An 18,363-nucleotide genomic window follows, 5' to 3' on the forward strand; every position below is an offset into this window, starting at 1 on the left:
CAGGAGTTTCCTGACAACTTGGAGAGAAGTCATACTTCTCTTCACAGGAATTAAAATCTTACCCACATCATTCATCCTGTATCCAAGAAAACCCTCTTCTGGGAAAGCATAAGGAAAAGAAAAGGAAAAGAAAATACACGCTGCTTCTGCTTCTGCTTCTGCAGTGCCAACGCCAGCCGTCACGTGGATCAGTGGTGGGTTTGGTGAGCTGTTGTCACAAATTATCTGGCTGTGTGGTGTCACCTGGCCTCTGCATGGTCTCCCTCCCACATTATGCCTGATGGAAAATGGCCTCATTACTTCTGTATTTCTCCAAGGCCCTTCCTCTTTGCCTAGCCTGCATGGTGAAAGGTCAATGAAAATAAAACCAGTTTCTCCCAGAGGTCACAGTGCAGTTGTACTGTTGTTGTGTTAAGCTATGGAAACAGTGGAGAGGGAGAGATCAGGGGTTGGAGCTGAGGCTGAGCAGTTTTCTTGAGGGGTTTCATCTTCCAAGGAAAGATCTTTCTGAGCCATTGAAGATGCAGGCTTTGGTAAGCACTTGAAATCCATCTCACTTCTCCCTCGTGCAATGAGGTTAATGTACTAGATAAAATGCCTTTATTCTTCTTCCTCTTTGGTCTCCTCCTCCTCCTCCTCCTCCTCCTCCTCCTCCTCCTCCTCCTCTTCTTTTTTCACTTTCCTGGTAGTAGCTGTTCTTCTTGGAAGAGCAGAATCTCAGAATTCAAAGGCCAGGTAACTGAGAGAGGGAGCTGCCTATCCTTCTAACTGGTGGACACCTGGCTGTCTGAGCCAGGGCACAGATTCCAGAGTCTCCTCGGGTTGCTGCGTCTTGGGATTTGACATTTTAACTTTTCCTCCTTACTAACCACATCTCTTCTCCTTTAATTTTAGCCCAGGACACTTTGTTGGCTCTCAGGTGGGTTTGGGGAATAACATCCTGGCACCTGCCCCCTCTTGCTGAATGAATGTGAGCATCCATCAGGAAGCTGGCTCCTTATGCTGGTGAAGCCTGAACAGAGCTGAGAAATGGGCAGTTTGCCTTCCAGCAGCCCATCCTATGACTGGTAGGTCTCATTGGCCAGTGCAGTGTTACCCCTCCATTGCCCATGGCTCAAGGACCATCCTGAGGCTCCTGCCCAGCCTCTGTGCCCCCACCTTGTTACCTGGCCCTGTAAGTCCCACCTGTGAGAGAAGGCAGCCTCTCTTGACTCTGCAGATTCAGGACCCTCCCTTACAAAGGAGCCTTGGGGAAGGCTGTAGGCCTCTCCCACAGTCCTCAAACCCTTCCCCATCACTGCTAGACACTTACCAACCCCCCTGGACCCCAGAAGTCATTAGCAGGAAGGATCTCAGACCTAGTAAGGTGTGGAGGGTCACATGAGGCTGAACAGGGTTTACTTTGGGGGAAGGAGCACCCGTTCAATCCCAAGGAGGGAGGAAACAAGGTCTGCGCTGTAGCCACAGGTATAAGTGGGAAGGGCAGACTTCAATACTGGCTCCAAGGAATTTTCCCATTGCTGTCTCTCTGGGATGTCTTCTCTCTCCAGATCTTATTTTCCTGACATAGATCTAAGCCTATTATGTCAAATGCCATCCCTAAAATGACAACTGAATTATTTGTGAAGTAAAAAAAAAAAAAAAATTAATGCCCTGGGCAATTTAAAACCACTTATTGATACCACAAAGGAAATGTGGCCATTCTTAGGAATCACATCATTTATTCTGGAAGAGATGTTAGTTGTCCTGTCTTCTGACTCACCTCTACTCTCTTAAGACTGTCCCTAAGGGACCTCAACCTGGATATACCCCCTACCCACATCCTTGCTTCTTTGCTTCTCTCCTTCATCCTCTCCCATTGGTGTCATCAGATGAACCTGGGAGTCATCCTCCACTGTCCTCTCCTTCGGCCCTTCCACGGAACCCATTTCTAACCCAATTCTCTGCATTTTATCTCAGAAATGCCTCACGAACATGGCTTCTCTTTGCCCCTGCCTTGGATCAGGCCATTGTCATCCTTCTTCATCTGTTAGATCAGCCTCTTCCCCTGAACTCCCTGTTTGGGCCTGTCCTGTATGTTCAGCATCCCTAAAAAGATCTAAACCTTGGGGTAAAATTTGGAATTCCTGACTGGCATTCATAAAGGGCTCTTCATGCCATGCTCCTTCTCTCTCTCCCTCTCTCTCCACACTTACATCTCACAGCGACCTTTTTAGGGGTTTCTGACAGGAATTTAGTTACACAGGAATCAACTTATACAGGTAAGCTGGGAAGCCGAACAGGATACTCGGGGTGAGGGAACTTGGAGATGAGTCATGCGGGAGGCTGCCCACCCCCTCTAGAGCTTAGGAGCTGGAGACCACCCTCAGCCATGGAGGAGACCCAGTCACTGTTGAGATGCTGCCCAACTCCAAGAGATGGGAGAGAAATACTCTGGCTTCTCCCTCCACATTTCAATGTCTTGACAGTGTCTCTTATTATCCGAATCTAGCCAGAAGCCAGGGAGCATTGGGGGCCAACCCTCACCCCACGTGGTGATGCAGACCAGGGCAGGGGAGCAGAGAGTGGACCTGAGAACCGATAGGCAAATAACTGGCATGTTCCCTTAATTCCACTTCACCTACAGTTAATTATTAACCATTCCAGAACTTTTATGATAGCCTCTGAAAAATTCTTTTATCTCCTTCATGTAGAAAATGTTTCCCCTCTTCTTCAAGACCAGGTGAGATGTTTTCTTCTCTGTGAAATCAGCACAGACACCTCAGAAAGCATTAGCTACCCCTCACCTGGGCTCAAACAGTTCTTTTGTGGTACTTGCTACAAGGGTGTTATAATGCATCATTCTTGTGTCTGTTTGCCTCTGCTTGACTTGGAGACCCTCCAACGGCAGATGTAGTATCACCGATCTCTGCACTCTTGGGACCCAAACCAGGACATGTGCATGCTGAGTCCATGCAGGGATGTATAAATGAGGTTGCTTTGTGGGGTGTCTTGCTCAAGGTTGCGTAGCTGGTGAGTGGCAGAGCAGGGATGGAGCCCAGGTCTCTGGGCCTGTGCCATTTTCACTCTGGAATTTCATCCGTAGTAACTAGTAACTCCCAAGAATCAGATCTTGAAAACTCTGGAGGCATAGCTCCTGGCCTTATATCTTACAAAGTCTGAAATGATTTATAAAAACATTCTTTCATTCATCTAAACAAGATGTCTGGGGTCCTGTGGAAGTAGTGTGGACAGAGAGACAGACCTACTTTTCTTTTTTAAACCTGAGACTGAATTCTGCTAGATGTGTGTCCTTTCTGTTGTAACTAAAACCTAAACTCCTGTTGCTTCAGAATGTTAGACTGCTCATTATGTGTTCCCCAAAAATGAATCAGAAGAAATTTGTAAGTAAAGAACTTAAATCCTGACATCTACAGCTTTGCCTTTGGAATATCTAGAAAATTCTTGAGAAAAAGATGGCAGTAATTTATGAAGCTAAAAAATGAGGTTTATAAGGCATATTGTATGTGATTTTCTGTTGTCTTTTTAGGTTTGAGTCAATAAGTTTTCAGCAGGAGGCCCACACTGTGAGTTCCATCAATGTCAGGAAAAAGGCAATGTTGTTGTTTTTTTTTTTTAATATTTAAATTTTAGTTAGTTAACATATAGTGCAATATTGGTTTCAGGAGTAGAATTCAACAATTCATCACTTACATACAACACCCAGTGCTCATCATAACAAGCCCTCTTTAATACCTATCACTCATCCCCTCACCCACCTCCCTCCATCAGCCCTCGGTTTGTTCTCTGTTGTTAAGAGTCTCTTGTGGTTTGTTTCCCTGTCCTCTTCCCACCACCTTTCCATATGTTCATCTGTTTTGTTTCTCAAATTCCACATATGAGTGAAATCATATGGTATTTGTCTTCCTCTGACTTATTTTGCTTAGCATAATACATTCTAGCTCTATCCGTGTCATTGCAAAAATTTCATTCTTTTTGATGGTTGAGTAATATTCCATTGTATGTATACACACACACATACACACACACACACACACACACACACACACACACACACACACACACACCTTCTTTATCCATTCATCAGTTGGTGAACATTTGGGCTCTTTCCACAGTTTGGCTATTGTGGTGCATGTACCCCTTTGAATCTGTGTTTTTGTATCCTTTGGGTAAATGCCTAATAGTGCCATTGCTGGATCACAGTGTAGTTCTATTTATAGTCTTTTGAGGAATCTCCAGTCTATTCTCCAGAGAGAGAACACCCCACCAACAGTTCAAGAGGGTTCCCCTTTTTGCACATCTTCACCAACACCTGTTGTTCTCATGTTGTTAATTTTAACCATTCTGACATGTGTGAGGTGGTATCTCATTGTGGTTGTGATTTGTATTTCCCTGACGATGACTGATGTTGAGCATCTTTTCATGTGTCTGTTAACCATCTGGATGTCTTCTTTGAAAAAGTGTCTATTCATGTCTTCTTCCCATTTCTTCACTGGGTTATTTGGTTTTTGGGTGTTGACTTTGCTAAGTTCTTTATAGATTCTGGATACTAACCCTTTATCAGATATGTCATTTGCAAATATCTTCTCCCAAGGAAAAAGGCACTGTTTACTCCAATAGGGAGGTATACAAGCCCTGAGAGTGATTTTGATGACTTTTCTTTTCTTATTTGGGAGAACTGAACTCTTTTTACTATTCCTGTTACATAAGCTATTATACCCAAAGGGGAAAGATTTTAATAAAATGTAACTCTTATTTATTTCCACTAAATAGCTGCCTGGGAATGACAGAGTACTCACTGGAAATGTTCAATTAATTAGAGAAATATATTTGTTAGACAAAGAACCAGCAGCCCTCATAGTTCTGTTATTGGGACTGTCTTGTGTCAGTGAACAAACACCTTGAATTGATTCCATTTTGGGGACTGGTCATGCGCCCGAAAAAGCTTCAGAGGCAGGAGACAGACCCTGCCCTGGGAGATACCACAGTTCAGTTTATATACAAGAATACTGTCCAAAAACATCTAGTGCCTATGGTGTAGCAAAACATAAGTGCTTATTTTTAAAAAAATATCTAATGAGATAAAAACTCAATTTCATAAGAACAAATACCAGGCAAGATAACAGATTAGAGAGTGCACAGGGTCAGTAGATGACCTCTGCGTGTTGACTACAGCTGAGCAAGACACAAAAGTGGGGAGAGGGAGCGTGGGGCATCGGGTCCTCAGGACTCTGCTGGTCAATCAGCAGGGGCAAGGAGATGGTCTGTGAGGTCACTGTGCTGGGCCGCCCAGCACAAAGACTGACAAGACATGGGCCCACCCAGCAGCCTGATAGAGCAAGGGCCCCAGGGGTGCTGGGGCAATTCTTAGCAGGAAAGCAGCTAATGGGCTCTTACTTAGTTCAGGTATGTTCGGGCACAGAAATTGGCAAATTGTACAAACTGGCCTCCCTGAGACCCTTTCCGGGGATCTGCATGAGCAAAACTATTTTCATAATACTACTAAGATATCATTTGCCATCTTTACTCTGCTTTCCTGAGCATACAGTGGTGTTTTGCAAAAGCTTCATGATGTGTGATTCTGTAATACACTGCGCGTGGGAGAATTGGATATGAGAGCCCAGCTATCTTCTGTTAAGCCCAGAGATGCGTGGAAATGTAAAACAATGCCACTCTTCTCACTTTTTTTTTTGTTTTGAAAAATGGCTACTTTTCATAAAAATGTTTTATGTTAACATATAATTGGCTCATTATCTTAAAGTGAATTAACAAAGAAGTAGACATTTTTAATACTTATTTTTAAATTTATTTATTTTATGTTATGTTATGTTATGTTATTTTTTATTTTTTTATTTTAGAGAGAGAGAGAGAATCTTAAGCAAGCTCCATGCTTAGCACAAAGCCCGATGCAGGGTTTGATCCCAGGACCCTGGAATCATGACTTGAGCCAAAATGAAGAGTCAGATGCCAACCGGGCCCCCCAAGAAATATATTTTTTTTAGTTTTCAGTTTTAATCTCAAAGTGGTAAATATCAATAGAGAGAACCCACATAAACAAAAATTTGGGGGTCCTCAATTTTTTAAGAGGCTTAATTTTTTAGAGTGGTTTTAGATTCACAGCAAAATTGAGCGGAAGGTACAGAGATTTCCTACAGATCCCCCAGCCCCACACATGCACAGCCTCCCCATTGTGCATGTATCCCCCACCAGAGAGGTGCATTTGTCACAGCTGATGAACCTACATTGTTTAGGGGAGGAAAAACAATTTTCCCTCTACTCTTCTGAGTTCTTAGCTGAGACCCCTGTGGTAAAAGACAGATTAGCAGGAGAAAAAACAAACAAGTTTATTAACATATATAACTCATGTATGCATGGGAGATACCCAGGGAAAAATGGATAGCTCTTTGAGGTGGCTTGGAATTCAGGATTCATTGTAAGAGGGAAAAGGGAGGGGGAAGAAGGCTTTTAAGTGGGGAGTGAGTGATTTTTAGGAAAAGATGAATGATCCCTTAGAAGAGTTGTGATAGTTTGTGACCAGGTTTGTCTGGGTGTCACCTTCTAGTTTCCTTTCCTGTGATGAGTTACTCTTTCCTGGTTGATGAAACTTCTGGAGAGATGGTTTATAATAATTGAGTTTCTCTTGAAGGATTTGTCCTTAGTCAGATAAGGTGTTGTTTTAGGACAATAGTAGAATATGTATCTACCATTATGGTATCATACTGAGTGTTTTCACTGCCCTAAAAATCCTGTGCTCCACTTATTCATCTCTCCCTGCCTCCATTTTCCCCCTGGCAAACACTGATCTTTTTACTGCCTCCATAATTTTGCCTTTTCCAGAGTGTTGTATAGTTGGAACCTTACAGTATGTAGGCTCTTCAGATTGGCTTCTTTCACTAAATAATATGTATTTGAGATTCCTCCACATCTTTTCATGGCTCAATAGCTCATTAAAAAAAAAAATTTATGTTTATTTATTTTTGAGAGAGGGAGAGTGCGAGTGAGGGGAGGAGCAGAGAGAGAGGGAGACAGAATCTGAGGCAGGCTCCAGGCTCTGAGCTGTCAGCACAGAGCCTGATGTGGGGCTCGAACTCACAAACCACGAGATCATGACCTGAGCCAAAGTCAGACGCTCAACCAACTGAGCCACTCAGGTACCGCTGTAGCTCATTTCTTGTTGGTGCTGAAGAATATTCTGTTGTCTGGGTGTATCACCATTTATCCATTTGCCTACTGTAGGATATCTCGATTGCTTTTAAGGTTTGGCAATTAGGAATAAAGTCCCTATAAACATCCGTGTGCAGGGTTTTATGTGGACATAAGTTTTCAGCTCCTGTGGGTGAATACCAAGGAGGGATTCCTGGATGATAAGAGATGTTTAGTAAGAATCTGCCAAGCTGTCCTCCCAAGTGTTGCATCCCCACCAGCAGCGAGTGAGAGTTCCTGTTACTCCACATCCTCACCACTATTTGGGATCGACAGTGTTGGGGTTTGAGGCTATTCTAGTAGTTGAGTAGTGGTATCTCATTGCTTTTCTTTTTTAATGTTTATTTATTTATTTTGAGGGAGAGGGAGAAAGAGAGGCGAGTGGGGGAGGGGCAGAGTGGGAGGGAGATAGAGAATCCCAAGCAGGCTCCATGCTGTCAGTGCAGAGCCTGATGCAAGGGTTCATCCCACAAACCACAGCATCATGACCCGAGCCGAAATCAAGAGTCACATGCTTAATTAACCATGTTAGTGGACTGAGCCGTCCAGGCACCCCTCTCATTGTTGTTTTAATTTGCATTTCCCTGATGACATACGACGTGCAGCACCTTTTCATGTGCTTCTTTGTCTTCTTCCCGGGTGAGGTGCATTTTAGAAAACAGTCCTTTATCAGGTGTGTCTTTTGGAAATATTTTCTCCCAGTCTGTGGCTTGTCTTCTCGTCTTCTTGACAGTGTCTTTCACAGAGTAGGAAATTTTAATGAAATCCAGTTTATGAATTCTTTCTGTTATGGTTTGCATCTTTGGTGTTGTCTCCAAAAAGTCACGGCCATACCCAAGGTCATCTAGGTTTTCTCCCTTGTTGTCTTCTGGGAGTTTAAAGGTTTTGCATTTTACATTTAAGTCTGTGATCCATTTTGAGTCACTTTTTGTGAGGGCGTAAAGTCTGTGCCTGGATTCTTTTTTTGCATGTGGATGTCCAGTTGTTCTGGCACCCCTTGTGAAAAAGCTGTCTTTGCCCCACTGTATTGCCTTTGCTTCTTTGTCAAAGATCAGTCAACTGTATTTATGCGTGTCTATTTTGGGGCTCTCTGTTCTGTTCCACTTATCTGTCTCTTCTTTCACAACTACTACACCATCCTGATTTTATAGCTTTAGAGTGAGTCTTGAAGTAGGGTTGTGTCAATCCTCCAGTTTTGTTCTACTCCTTCAACATTGTGTTGGCTATTCTGGGTCTTTGGGTCCTCAGTTTTTAAGAGTCTAAAGTGGGGGGGGGCGGGAAGGGAGGGTCCTGAGACCAAAAAGTTTGAGAACTGCTATTGTAGAGAAAGATGGACACACAGAAGAGTGTATTAAATTTTTTGTTAGGAAAGAGGATAGAATGTGGTGGAAGGGAACTCAGACTGAACTCAGACTACATCTTAACTGCCCTCTTTTGGGAGCTGAGCAAGCCCGTTGCTTTAGGGTACATCTCTGAGAGTCCAAATTTAGATGCTTTGTGACACAGACATGAGCCTGGTCTTAGGAGAGAATCCTAGGTGGGCGTGGGACATGAGTTGTTGTCTTCCCTTGGGACCAGAGAACTCAGGGCAGATTAGGGAGGTTGGGAGTTGGTTTTTCCATTTCTCTGAGAGAAAAGTGAATCTTGGGGATTAGGGTTGTGCATGTAAATCAAGTACTATGCCTTTTCACCTTCATAATTAAGGCTTGTGAAATCTCAAGAGTAAGCCCTGTTAAAAGGGGAACAATCACATCTTGTGCTGTTTACCTACCACCCTTGAAGTTCTGCAGGAAACGTAGAGAGGAAAAGGTGGGGCTTTGGTCTCAAACCCCAGGATTAAAATAAAAAAAAAACCCTGTTCTGCTGAGCTGGGCTCCTCCAAAGAGAAAGCTTTATTTGCTGAAAGAGGCCAGTTGCTTACTGTGCTCCATTCATGGCGGCCACACCCCATATCAGCCCGCTCCAGCCGGGGGAGAGGCCCGCAGCTGACTCAAGCCGAGCTGGGTGTTGGACGGCACCCATCTCCCACCCGCACAGTCAGGCCGCGCAGCTGCTCTCAGGCCCAGTTGACTTCATCAGCTGCAGGGAAATCTTGAGGGATCTCAAGAGCAAGCCAAAGCAAGCAAGCCTGAAGGCCAAGCCTTCCTGTTCCCTAGCCATGGGGAAGGCTGTCACCTCCAGGGACCACCCTCAATTGCCTCCCATCCTTTAGCCAACTGCCAGACACCCTGGAAGCACCACTCCCCACCCTGTGCCAAAAGTGACAGTATTCTTACTCCAGGGGAGGCAAGGCTGTTGTTAACCTGGGGACCACTGGTGGGTTCAGAGGGTCCTTAAAGGTCCCGAGACCAGGTATGTGTGCTCTTTTCTGGGGGGAAGGTCTAGAGTTTTCATCAGATTTCAAAAGTAGAGAAAATCCTTATAAAAAGTTAAAAGGATCACTATGCTAGAGAGCAACACTAGTTATAACTGTCCTGCTGAAGAGTTTCAAAGGGTCCTTCCAATGATAATAATTCAACAAAGAGTTGAGTTCTCCATGCCTGGCTCAGTGCTAAAGGCTGGAGACACAACAATGAGTAAGATCGGATGTGACCTATGTGTCATTGAAGGGCACAGATATAAATGAAATACACAAATGCATGTCTAATTCATTTACTTGTTTATTTATTAATTTATTATTTTAAAAAGTTTATTTATTTTGAGAAAGAGAGAGAGAGTGCAAGCAGGGGAGGGGCAGAGAGAGAGGGAGAGGGAGAGAGAGAGAGAGAGAGAGAGAGAGAGAGAATATCCAAGCAGGCTCCACACCTGTCAGTGCAGAGCCCCATGCGGGGCTTACAGCCACAAGCCATGAGATCATGACCTTAGCCAAAATCAAGAGTCAGACGCTTAACCAACTGAGCCACCCAGGTGACCTGCATGTCTAATTTAAAATCAAATGCGGTTCTGAATTTCAGAACTTGATTCTATGACAGATAGAACAGTGGATGTTTAGTTTTTGTTTTTGAATGTTTATTTCTGAAGAGGTAATATACTCATGTTCAAAAATTCAAAAGAATTATACAATGAAACACACTCACCCCTGGCCACCCACCTACCATTATTCCCTAGCCTCTCCCTGGAGGCCATGCATGTTTTATAGACTGATGAGTGGGTGTTCTGCTGTTAGACGGAGGGAGGGGAGAGGAGGGCAGAAAGGAGAAAACTTACCTGGGGATATGATGCTTGAAGTTTGAAGCATGAATGTGAAGGGAAGAAGACTGCAAAGGGTTAGGGGAAGCATTTAGATAGAGGCAATAGCTTATGCAAAGGCCCTGTAGCAGGAGACAGCTTGATGTATTAGAAAAATGAAAAGAAAGCCTATATGGCTGGAGTGCAGAAAGCAAGGGGAGGAGAGGCCTGGGATGATGCTGGGTGGGGAGCATGCAGTCTTGTAGCTCTCTTAGCATTGTGGACTTTCCCCTAAGATCCTGGGAAGCCACTGAATGATGAGAGGAGAGAACCTTCAATCATACTTGCATTTTGAAAATGCTATTCTGGCTATAGTATGGAGAATGGATTGGACGAGAGAGCAGTTAATGTGCTTATTTAGTGCAGGTGAGAAATGATGTGGCTACATATATTGCAAGAAATGTATTGGTATAAAAGGTTCCTGCTTCTGAAAAATGTTGACAAAGTATTTGTTTCAATTCTCTCAACTGAGCGGAAGAAAATTCCATAATAAGTTTGCTTAGAACACAGTTATTTGGTCCGAGCATGTGGCCAAACTGACAGGATAATTTAACATCTGGAAAAGGTTGATGGACGAGGGGCTGAAGTCTCATAAAATCTTGCTACAACTCTTTTGGTCCAGCCTCCCTCCTGACCACCCCCAGAGACATCTCCCCTGTGCAGGAGCCCTCCAGTGGCTGGAGGTCATCACTGTTGCTACAAAGTCATAACAGAATGACCATGCGGGTGACAGTGCACTAGTTAGGAAACCAACCACTACAACACCTGATGGCTGTAGTTGTTTTGGTATTTGCACACTTAACTTTCCTTCTCTCGACCCCCCTCCCCCAGAATGGCTTATTCTGAGGAGCAAGGAGGGGTGCCCTGTGGTTTCATCCGCCAGAATTCCGGCAACTCCATTTCCCTGGACTTTGAGCCCAACACGGAGTACCGGTTTGTGGAACAGCTGGAAGAACGTTACAAATGTGCCTTCTGCCACTCAGTGCTTCACAACCCGCACCAGACGGGGTGCGGGCACCGCTTCTGTCAGAACTGCATCCTGTCCCTGAGGTGAGTGGGCAGGGCCTGCAGCTCTGGCCAGACCAGGCGTGGCTGTTCCTGGGATGGAAGTGTCGAACGTGGCCACTCGGCTGTCATTGTGGTTCTTGGAATTGCTGTGGTTGGCCGCAGAACCGCGAACGCGAGGAGGTGCTCTCCCAGGGGCTCTCTCTGAGAGCCTGAGGAATAACCTTTCTTTTTGGCCTCTCACTTATTGATAGTCACCTTTTTTTTTCCCTTTAAAAAAAAAATTCAATTCCTAGTAACTTCTTTTGAATCCATGTTTAATATCTAATATTGTACAGGTTGGAGAGTTCTATCTAGAATATGGACATTTATAAAATCAATTTCAAAATTTGTAATTTTTCTATATTTCAGACGAAAGCACATAAATGGTACTGTAGGGCTTAGAGAGGAAATATATTTCTCCTGTATATTTGAGAAAATGTGAAGTCTTTTTCAAGAAAATCTAAGAAACATTATAATCCTACCCGTGAGGAAAGAGGGCCTCATTTACTCTTTCATGCAGTGATTTACTGGTAACTAGGGATTTCCAGATTGGATCGCTGTAGTAATTTATCTATGCTGGTAGCTCTAAAAGTAAGCCTTGGGATCCATATTTGTTTTATGTTCTGCTTAAATCAGCAAGAATAATAAGTCTGATGGTGTGAAACAATAATAAAAAATGAACGATAAGTAAAAAGATAAAAAAATTCAAGCATAATTAATGTACAGTGTTCTGTTAGTTTCAGGTGTATAATGTAATGATTCAACAATCCTCTACATTACTCAGGGCTCATGATAGTCACCTTTTCTTGACATTCAGACCACATGCGAGGCAAACCTTGATGCACAGTCTGTGTTGGGAAGGACCTGCATCTCACAGGGGTCTGTGTAGTTGTTGCTCCGACTTTTCCTTGCCTTAAGGCAGAGGTGGTGTCGCATCCAGAATGGACCTCTCTGCAATGGATGCTGTCCACTTAGGGCAGTGGGAAAACCTGGGTCCTACCATTTTGAGGGAGAAGACCAGGGAAGCTATGGAAGCAGGCTTTGGGGTTTTTTTTAGGGCACTAAGTAAGTTGTTTCCTACCAAGCTTGGAAAGAGGGTTATTACAGCACATTCTCGTTTATTCATGGGTTTGTCTATTCAGCACCTGTGTGTTCCAGGCACCTTGCTAAACTAAGCTTCAGTGTACAGAGAGGAAGAGCTGGAGGTCAGTGTGGAACAGGACCCACTCTCTGCCCTCCAGAACGCTCCAGTCTAGTGAAGAGACAGGTTGTGGCACAGTGTGATAAGCAAAAGACTGCCGTGGGAGCACCGGCAGGGGACATTTAACTCTGTCTGGGGGATTGACTATTTGACCTGCATCTTGGAGAATGAATGGGAGTTTTTTGGCAGACTGGGAAGGTGCTGAAACTGCAGTGGGAGGTGGGGGAAAGACACAACCCTTCTTGGGAGGGAGCAGCAGGAGGAAAGATAGGGCCAGGTCTGTTCAGGGGAGCTGAAAGGGGTCAAGCATGGCTGGAGTGCTGGGGCTGCTCTTGGAAGAGCGTTTGAGGTCAACTCTTAATTCCAGCTCTATTTTTATTTTTCTCTCCAGAGAATTAAATGCAGTCCCACTCTGCCCTGTAGATAAGGAGGTTATCAAATCTCAGGAGGTAAGAAAATCACCGCTTTGGTTTAGCAGCTCTCTGAGTGATGGAAAAACCAGTGTCCTGGGTTGAACTGGATAGAGGTTGGAGCAGTAGAGCGGGAGAGGGGGGCCTTTCTTAGAGTCCACTTTCCTCTGGTGTGGGGTCAGGCCAAACCCTACTCCTACCACTGTTTCAGAGGCTTGTTTGGGTCTTTATTGATGCCTCTCCCCCTGCCCCCAACCAAATTTCTACTCTGCTCCCTCCTTACCCCCTTCCAACACCAGCTCCAGGTACATTAAGTTGCTTGGAGAAATTAAACATCCTGTTTCTTGGAATTCACTTTCTCCTCTAGTTAATTTCTAAAACTTCCTTTTATTATTATGTCTAACAATAGCTTTATTGAAGTATAATTCATATGCCATAAAATTTACCTTTAAAGTATATGTGTTTCTTGGAAAATAATAACATAAAGTAAAGTGTACATGTTTCTTGGGTGTATACTTCGGAGTGGAATTGCTGGGTCGTATGGTAATTTTGTTTAGGGCCATAATGGTAACTTTATGTGTAACATTCTGAGGAGCTTCTTCAGACGATTTTTCAAAGCAACTGCACCATTTTACCTTCCTACCAGCAGACTGTGAGAGTTCTAATGTCTCTAGATCCTTGCCGAAAGTTGTTAATGGCCATCATTTTGATTACAGTCTTTCTAGTGGGTACCTGTTTTGCTTTGCATTTCTCTAATGACTAATGATATTAAGCATCTTTTCATGTTTTTGTCTATTTGTGTATCTTCTGGGAGAAGTGCCTTCTCAATTTCTTTGCCCATTTTTTAGTGGATTATTGGTCTTTTATTGTCGAGTTCTAGGAGTTCTTTATATATTCTGGATACAAGGCTCCTATCGAATGTATGATTTGCAAATATTCTCCCATTCTGTGAGCTGTCTTTTCACTCTTGGTGGTATCCTTTGAAGCATGAAAGCTTTTCATTTTGATGAGGTCTTACTTGTCTTTTGTTTGTTTTGGTCACTTGTTCTTTTAGTTGCATCTAAGAAACCATTATCTAACCCCTGATCATGAAGATTTTCTACCTTAAAACTTCCTTTTAAGGTGGCTCAGTCAGTTGAGCATCTGACTTTGGCTCAGGTCATGATCTCACAGTCTGTGAGTTCGAGCCCCACATCGGGCTCTGTGCTGACAGCTCAGAGCCTGGAGCTGCTTCAGATTCTGTCTCCCTCTCTCTCTGCCCCTCCCCCGCTTGTGCACGTGCTCTCTCTCTCTCTCTCTCTCTCCCTCTCCCTCTCAAAAATAAATAAACATTAAAAAATTTAAAAAAAAACTTCTTTTAAGCTCAGTTTTCTTCCTCTACAATTCTGTTACAGGACGTTCAAGCATCACCTCCTCCAGGAAGCTCCCTGAGCACTGGTCTAATGTACATGCTCCTTGTCTATGCTCTTATGTTGTGTTTTCCAAATGCTAGTAGAGGACAGTGCCGTGCTTGTGTTTGCCTCACGCACTAGACCAGGGGTTGACATACTACAACATGAGATATGTTGAGGCAAATCCAGCCTTCCACCTGTTTTTGTCTGGCCCATGAGCTGAGAATGGTTTTCACATAAATCATTGAAAAAAATCCAAACAAGCGTACACAGGAACTCTGTGCTACTTTTGCACATCTCATGAGTGTGTAAACTATTTCAAAACAAAAAAATATTTCATTAAAAAATTTTTTTAATGTTTATCTATTTTTGAGAGAGAGAGAGAGAGACAGAGACAGAGACAGAGAGAGTGAGAGTTTGAGCGGGGAAGGGACAGAGAGAGGGAGACACAGAATCTGAAGCAGGCTCCAGGCTCAGACCTGTCAGCACAGAGCCCGACATGGGGCTCAAACTCACAAACCGCGAGATCATGACCTGAGCCAACGTCGGATGCTTAACCGACTGAGCCACCCAGAAACCCCAACAAAAAATTTATTTTAAAAGAATAACGTTTTGTGACATGTGAAAATTACATGAAATTTACATTTCAGTGTCCATAAATAATGTTTTATTGGAACACAGCCAAGCTCATCCATTTAAGTATTGTATGCAGCAGAGTTGAATAGTTGCAAAAGAAAACATTGCATTGTGGCCTGCATAGCTGAAAATACTATCTGATCCTTTATGGAGAAAGTTTGCCAACCCCTGGTGTGTGCTGAAATAGCAAGTCCTCACAGCTTCAGTGACAGTACCTGATGACTAATACAAACTTTTATACTGTGACAGGAAGCTGAAAGCGTCACCCTCATCCACAGCCCACCTTCTGACCTTTGAGCATATGAGGTCAAGTGCACCATGAGATTCTCTTGCAGCCTACTGTGCTGAGCATTGAATTTCCTGGCCTGTATGTTCAGTGGCCTGTTGGAAATACGTATCTGAGAAAGCCTTTTCTTTTATGGTGGCGAATCTGATCTTTCCATTCCAACCACTGTCTGGAAGTTTCCACCTGACTTTTTTTTTTTTTTAATGTTTATTTATTTTTGAGAGAGAGAGAGAGAGAGACAGAGTGTGAGCTGGGGAGGGGCAGAGAGGAGAGGGAGACACAGAATCTGAAGCAGGCTCCAGGCTCCCAGCTGTTAGCACAGAACCCAACATGGGGCTTGAACCCATGAACAGTGAGATCATAACCTGAGCCAAAGTTGGATGCTTAACTGACTGAGCCCCCCCAGGCGCCCCTCCACCTGACTTTTGAGATGTATCTGAAGACCAAATTAATAATAGTTTCATTCACATTGCTCTGAAGCTTTGGAGTGTATGAGACCTGTTGTGTTTCTCTTTTAGGTGTTTAAAGACAATTGCTGCAAAAGAGAAGTCCTGAACTTATATGTGTATTGCAAAAATGCTCCTTCATGTAATGCCAAGATTATTCTGGGGCGATACCAGGTGGGTGTTACTCATGAGCAATATTTGCTTTGGCTATCTTTCCAGTGGCATGTATTGAACACCTTTATATGACAGTTACTGGGCAAAGCATGATAGGGGGTTCATTGGGTTGCCCTCAGAGAATTCCTGTCTAGCAATACAGTTGGCTACAGTGCAGCACTCCAAGAGCTAAGTGTGGGTGAAGAGGTCCATCTCATGGAATGCACGGAGGGCATACTATATGGGCTAGACCTACACTGTGGGTTAGGGGTCATTGACCCAAAAGAGAAGCTGTGGGACATGCTGAGCAAAAGGACATGCCAGTTCTGGGGAACTGTAAAAGATTTGGGGTCCCCAGGGTGGGAGCCAGGGCAGTCTGCACAAAGACACGTTTACAAGGGTCCCTGCCCCAAAGCATTGGCAGATGCTGGTGGGTGTTTCCAGCAGCTGTGGGCCCCAGCCCGTTGGTTTATGATCCAAGGCATATAACATAGAGCAGAGCAGAACTAGGATGTGATTTAAAGGGGAAGCGTTGGTGTGAGCTGCAAACACACAAGATGTAGCTGCAAACACACAAACAGTTTCTCTCACATGGAACTGCCCTACCTGGTTCTTCCAGCCAGCTGGGGAAGCTCGATAAATGGGAAGCTGGAAATGTGGCTGTGCCACGGCAGGCCCGTATCAGGTTTGATCACACTGTGCAGGAATAAGAAGCGGGCATCTCTAGCTTCCAGAGAATTGCTTGGGAGCTGCTGAAATTTTGCTCTCCCACCCACATCTTTTGGAACACATTTCAGGTGATTCAGCCTTTTCTCCACCTTGCCTCCGAACCCCCCGGGCACTGAGCTTATAAATGAGTAAATGATTTCCTTGTTAACCACAGGATTTCTTTGGAGGTTCACTGAACTTCTCCTGGGTTGATAGGCCCTGGAGCAAGGCCTCTTTTCCAGCTTTGTTGTCACTAAGGCTAAAAAGGAAATGAGGCTCAAATGGACCATCCATCCATCAGCTTTTGTGACCAGATCCACACTTTCTAGAGAAGAGTGGCTGGTGTCTTTTCACCTGTTTCTTTTGTATTTCCCCTCATTCCTGCCTCCCCCCACCACCACCCTGGCTTCCAAAGGCGAGGTGAAGGTTCTCAGGCAGGAGAATCCTGATGGATGTTCACTATTTTGGTGAGAGCGGAGGGGTAGCAGCAGTGAATTTTGGAGAAGATACGATTTCACCGGTCACTATTTGTTTCTTATTACTAAAGGTAGAGGAGAGTAGCTGTAATATTCATTTACCTCCTGTAGAAAAACTGGTTGGTTTTTCTCCTTTAGGAAGGGGGTCAGCAAAGTGTTTCTGTCAAAAGCCAGTCGGTAGATTTTTTAGGCTTTGCAGGCCATACAATCTGTGTATCAGCCACTCACCTCTTCCATTTCAGATGGAAAGCAGCCTCTGGCTGTATGTGAACAAATAAGTATGGCTGTTCTCCAGAAAAACTTTATTTACAAAAGCAAGTAACAGGCCAGATTTGGCCCACAGGCCAGAGCTTGCCAACAGTATTGTAAGGGATCTTGCTGGGAATAACATCAATAGGGTTTTGATAACTTGTTAGCATCACAATAACTTGCAGTGATCCAAAGCGTTTATTAAGATATATCTCCTGCTGGGGGCGCCTGGATGGCTAAGTGTGTTAAGTGTCCAACTATGGCTCAGGTCATGATCTTACAGTTCCTGAGTTTGAGCCCCATGTCAGGGTCAGCTCAGATCCTGCTTCAGATCCTCTGTTTCGCTGTCTGTCTGCCCCTCCCCTACTAGCTCCCTTTTCCTTCCTCACTCTCAAAAATAAATAAACATTCAAAAAGAAAAAAAAAAGATATACCACCTGCTTTTCAAAATTGATACCATAAAGAATACTGGAACGAACACTGTCCATGTTATTGTTGTCTCGTATTCTGATTAAGAACATTTCCTAACTAACAAGCTTGACCACTCTCAGCTTCTCTTGGGCCTGTGATTCTGGTTTTGTTTTTTTTCCCCATCTGCTTTTTTTGACCACTCTGGAACAGCTCTCTCTCCCTCCCCTTTCTTCCTTTAATCCTTTTCCTTCCTTCATGTACTTAGGATATGCCCCACTCTTATTTGCTCTTTCCCTCCGTCCCAGCTTTTACTATCTGCCATGCAGAGATTAGTACTTGGTGCTGGCAGTGGGGATGGAGGGTGCACAGAAGAAATTAAAAATGCCCTTGCAGGACTGGTAAATTACTCAGCAAGCCTAAGGAAAGTGTTTAGGAACTACCCTGCAAATTCGGGCATGTTACTAGATGATCTGAAATAGATCATCTGAAATAGATCAGCTTGCTTCCTTCTTCAGCCA

The 18,363-nt window shown here is 44.1% G+C and overlaps 1 protein-coding gene across 4 annotated transcripts in view; it reads left to right on the forward strand.

The window, feature by feature from the left end:
- The window catches only part of TRAF5 (TNF receptor associated factor 5), a 51,559-nt gene that overhangs the window by 16,963 nt on the left and 16,233 nt on the right, over positions 1–18,363 (forward strand). For 3 of the 4 annotated variants that reach the window (XM_086694017.1, XM_086694021.1, XM_086694019.1), the window contains 3 exons: positions 11,263–11,481; positions 13,071–13,128; positions 15,921–16,022. In XM_086694017.1, coding sequence (XP_086550143.1) covers positions 11,264–11,481; positions 13,071–13,128; positions 15,921–16,022 — 378 coding nt within the window. In that variant the 5' untranslated portion in view covers position 11,263. Of the gene's footprint in view, positions 1–679; positions 1,068–11,262; positions 11,482–13,070; positions 13,129–15,920; positions 16,023–18,363 lie in introns of those variants that run through there. The other variant, XM_086694020.1, reaches the window with a different exon arrangement.

This window comes from Puma concolor, chromosome E4 (assembly GCF_028749965.1).
Source record: "Puma concolor isolate L17-30 chromosome E4, mPumCon1.1.hap2, whole genome shotgun sequence".
In the NCBI taxonomy this organism is placed as follows: domain Eukaryota; kingdom Metazoa; phylum Chordata; class Mammalia; order Carnivora; family Felidae; genus Puma; species Puma concolor.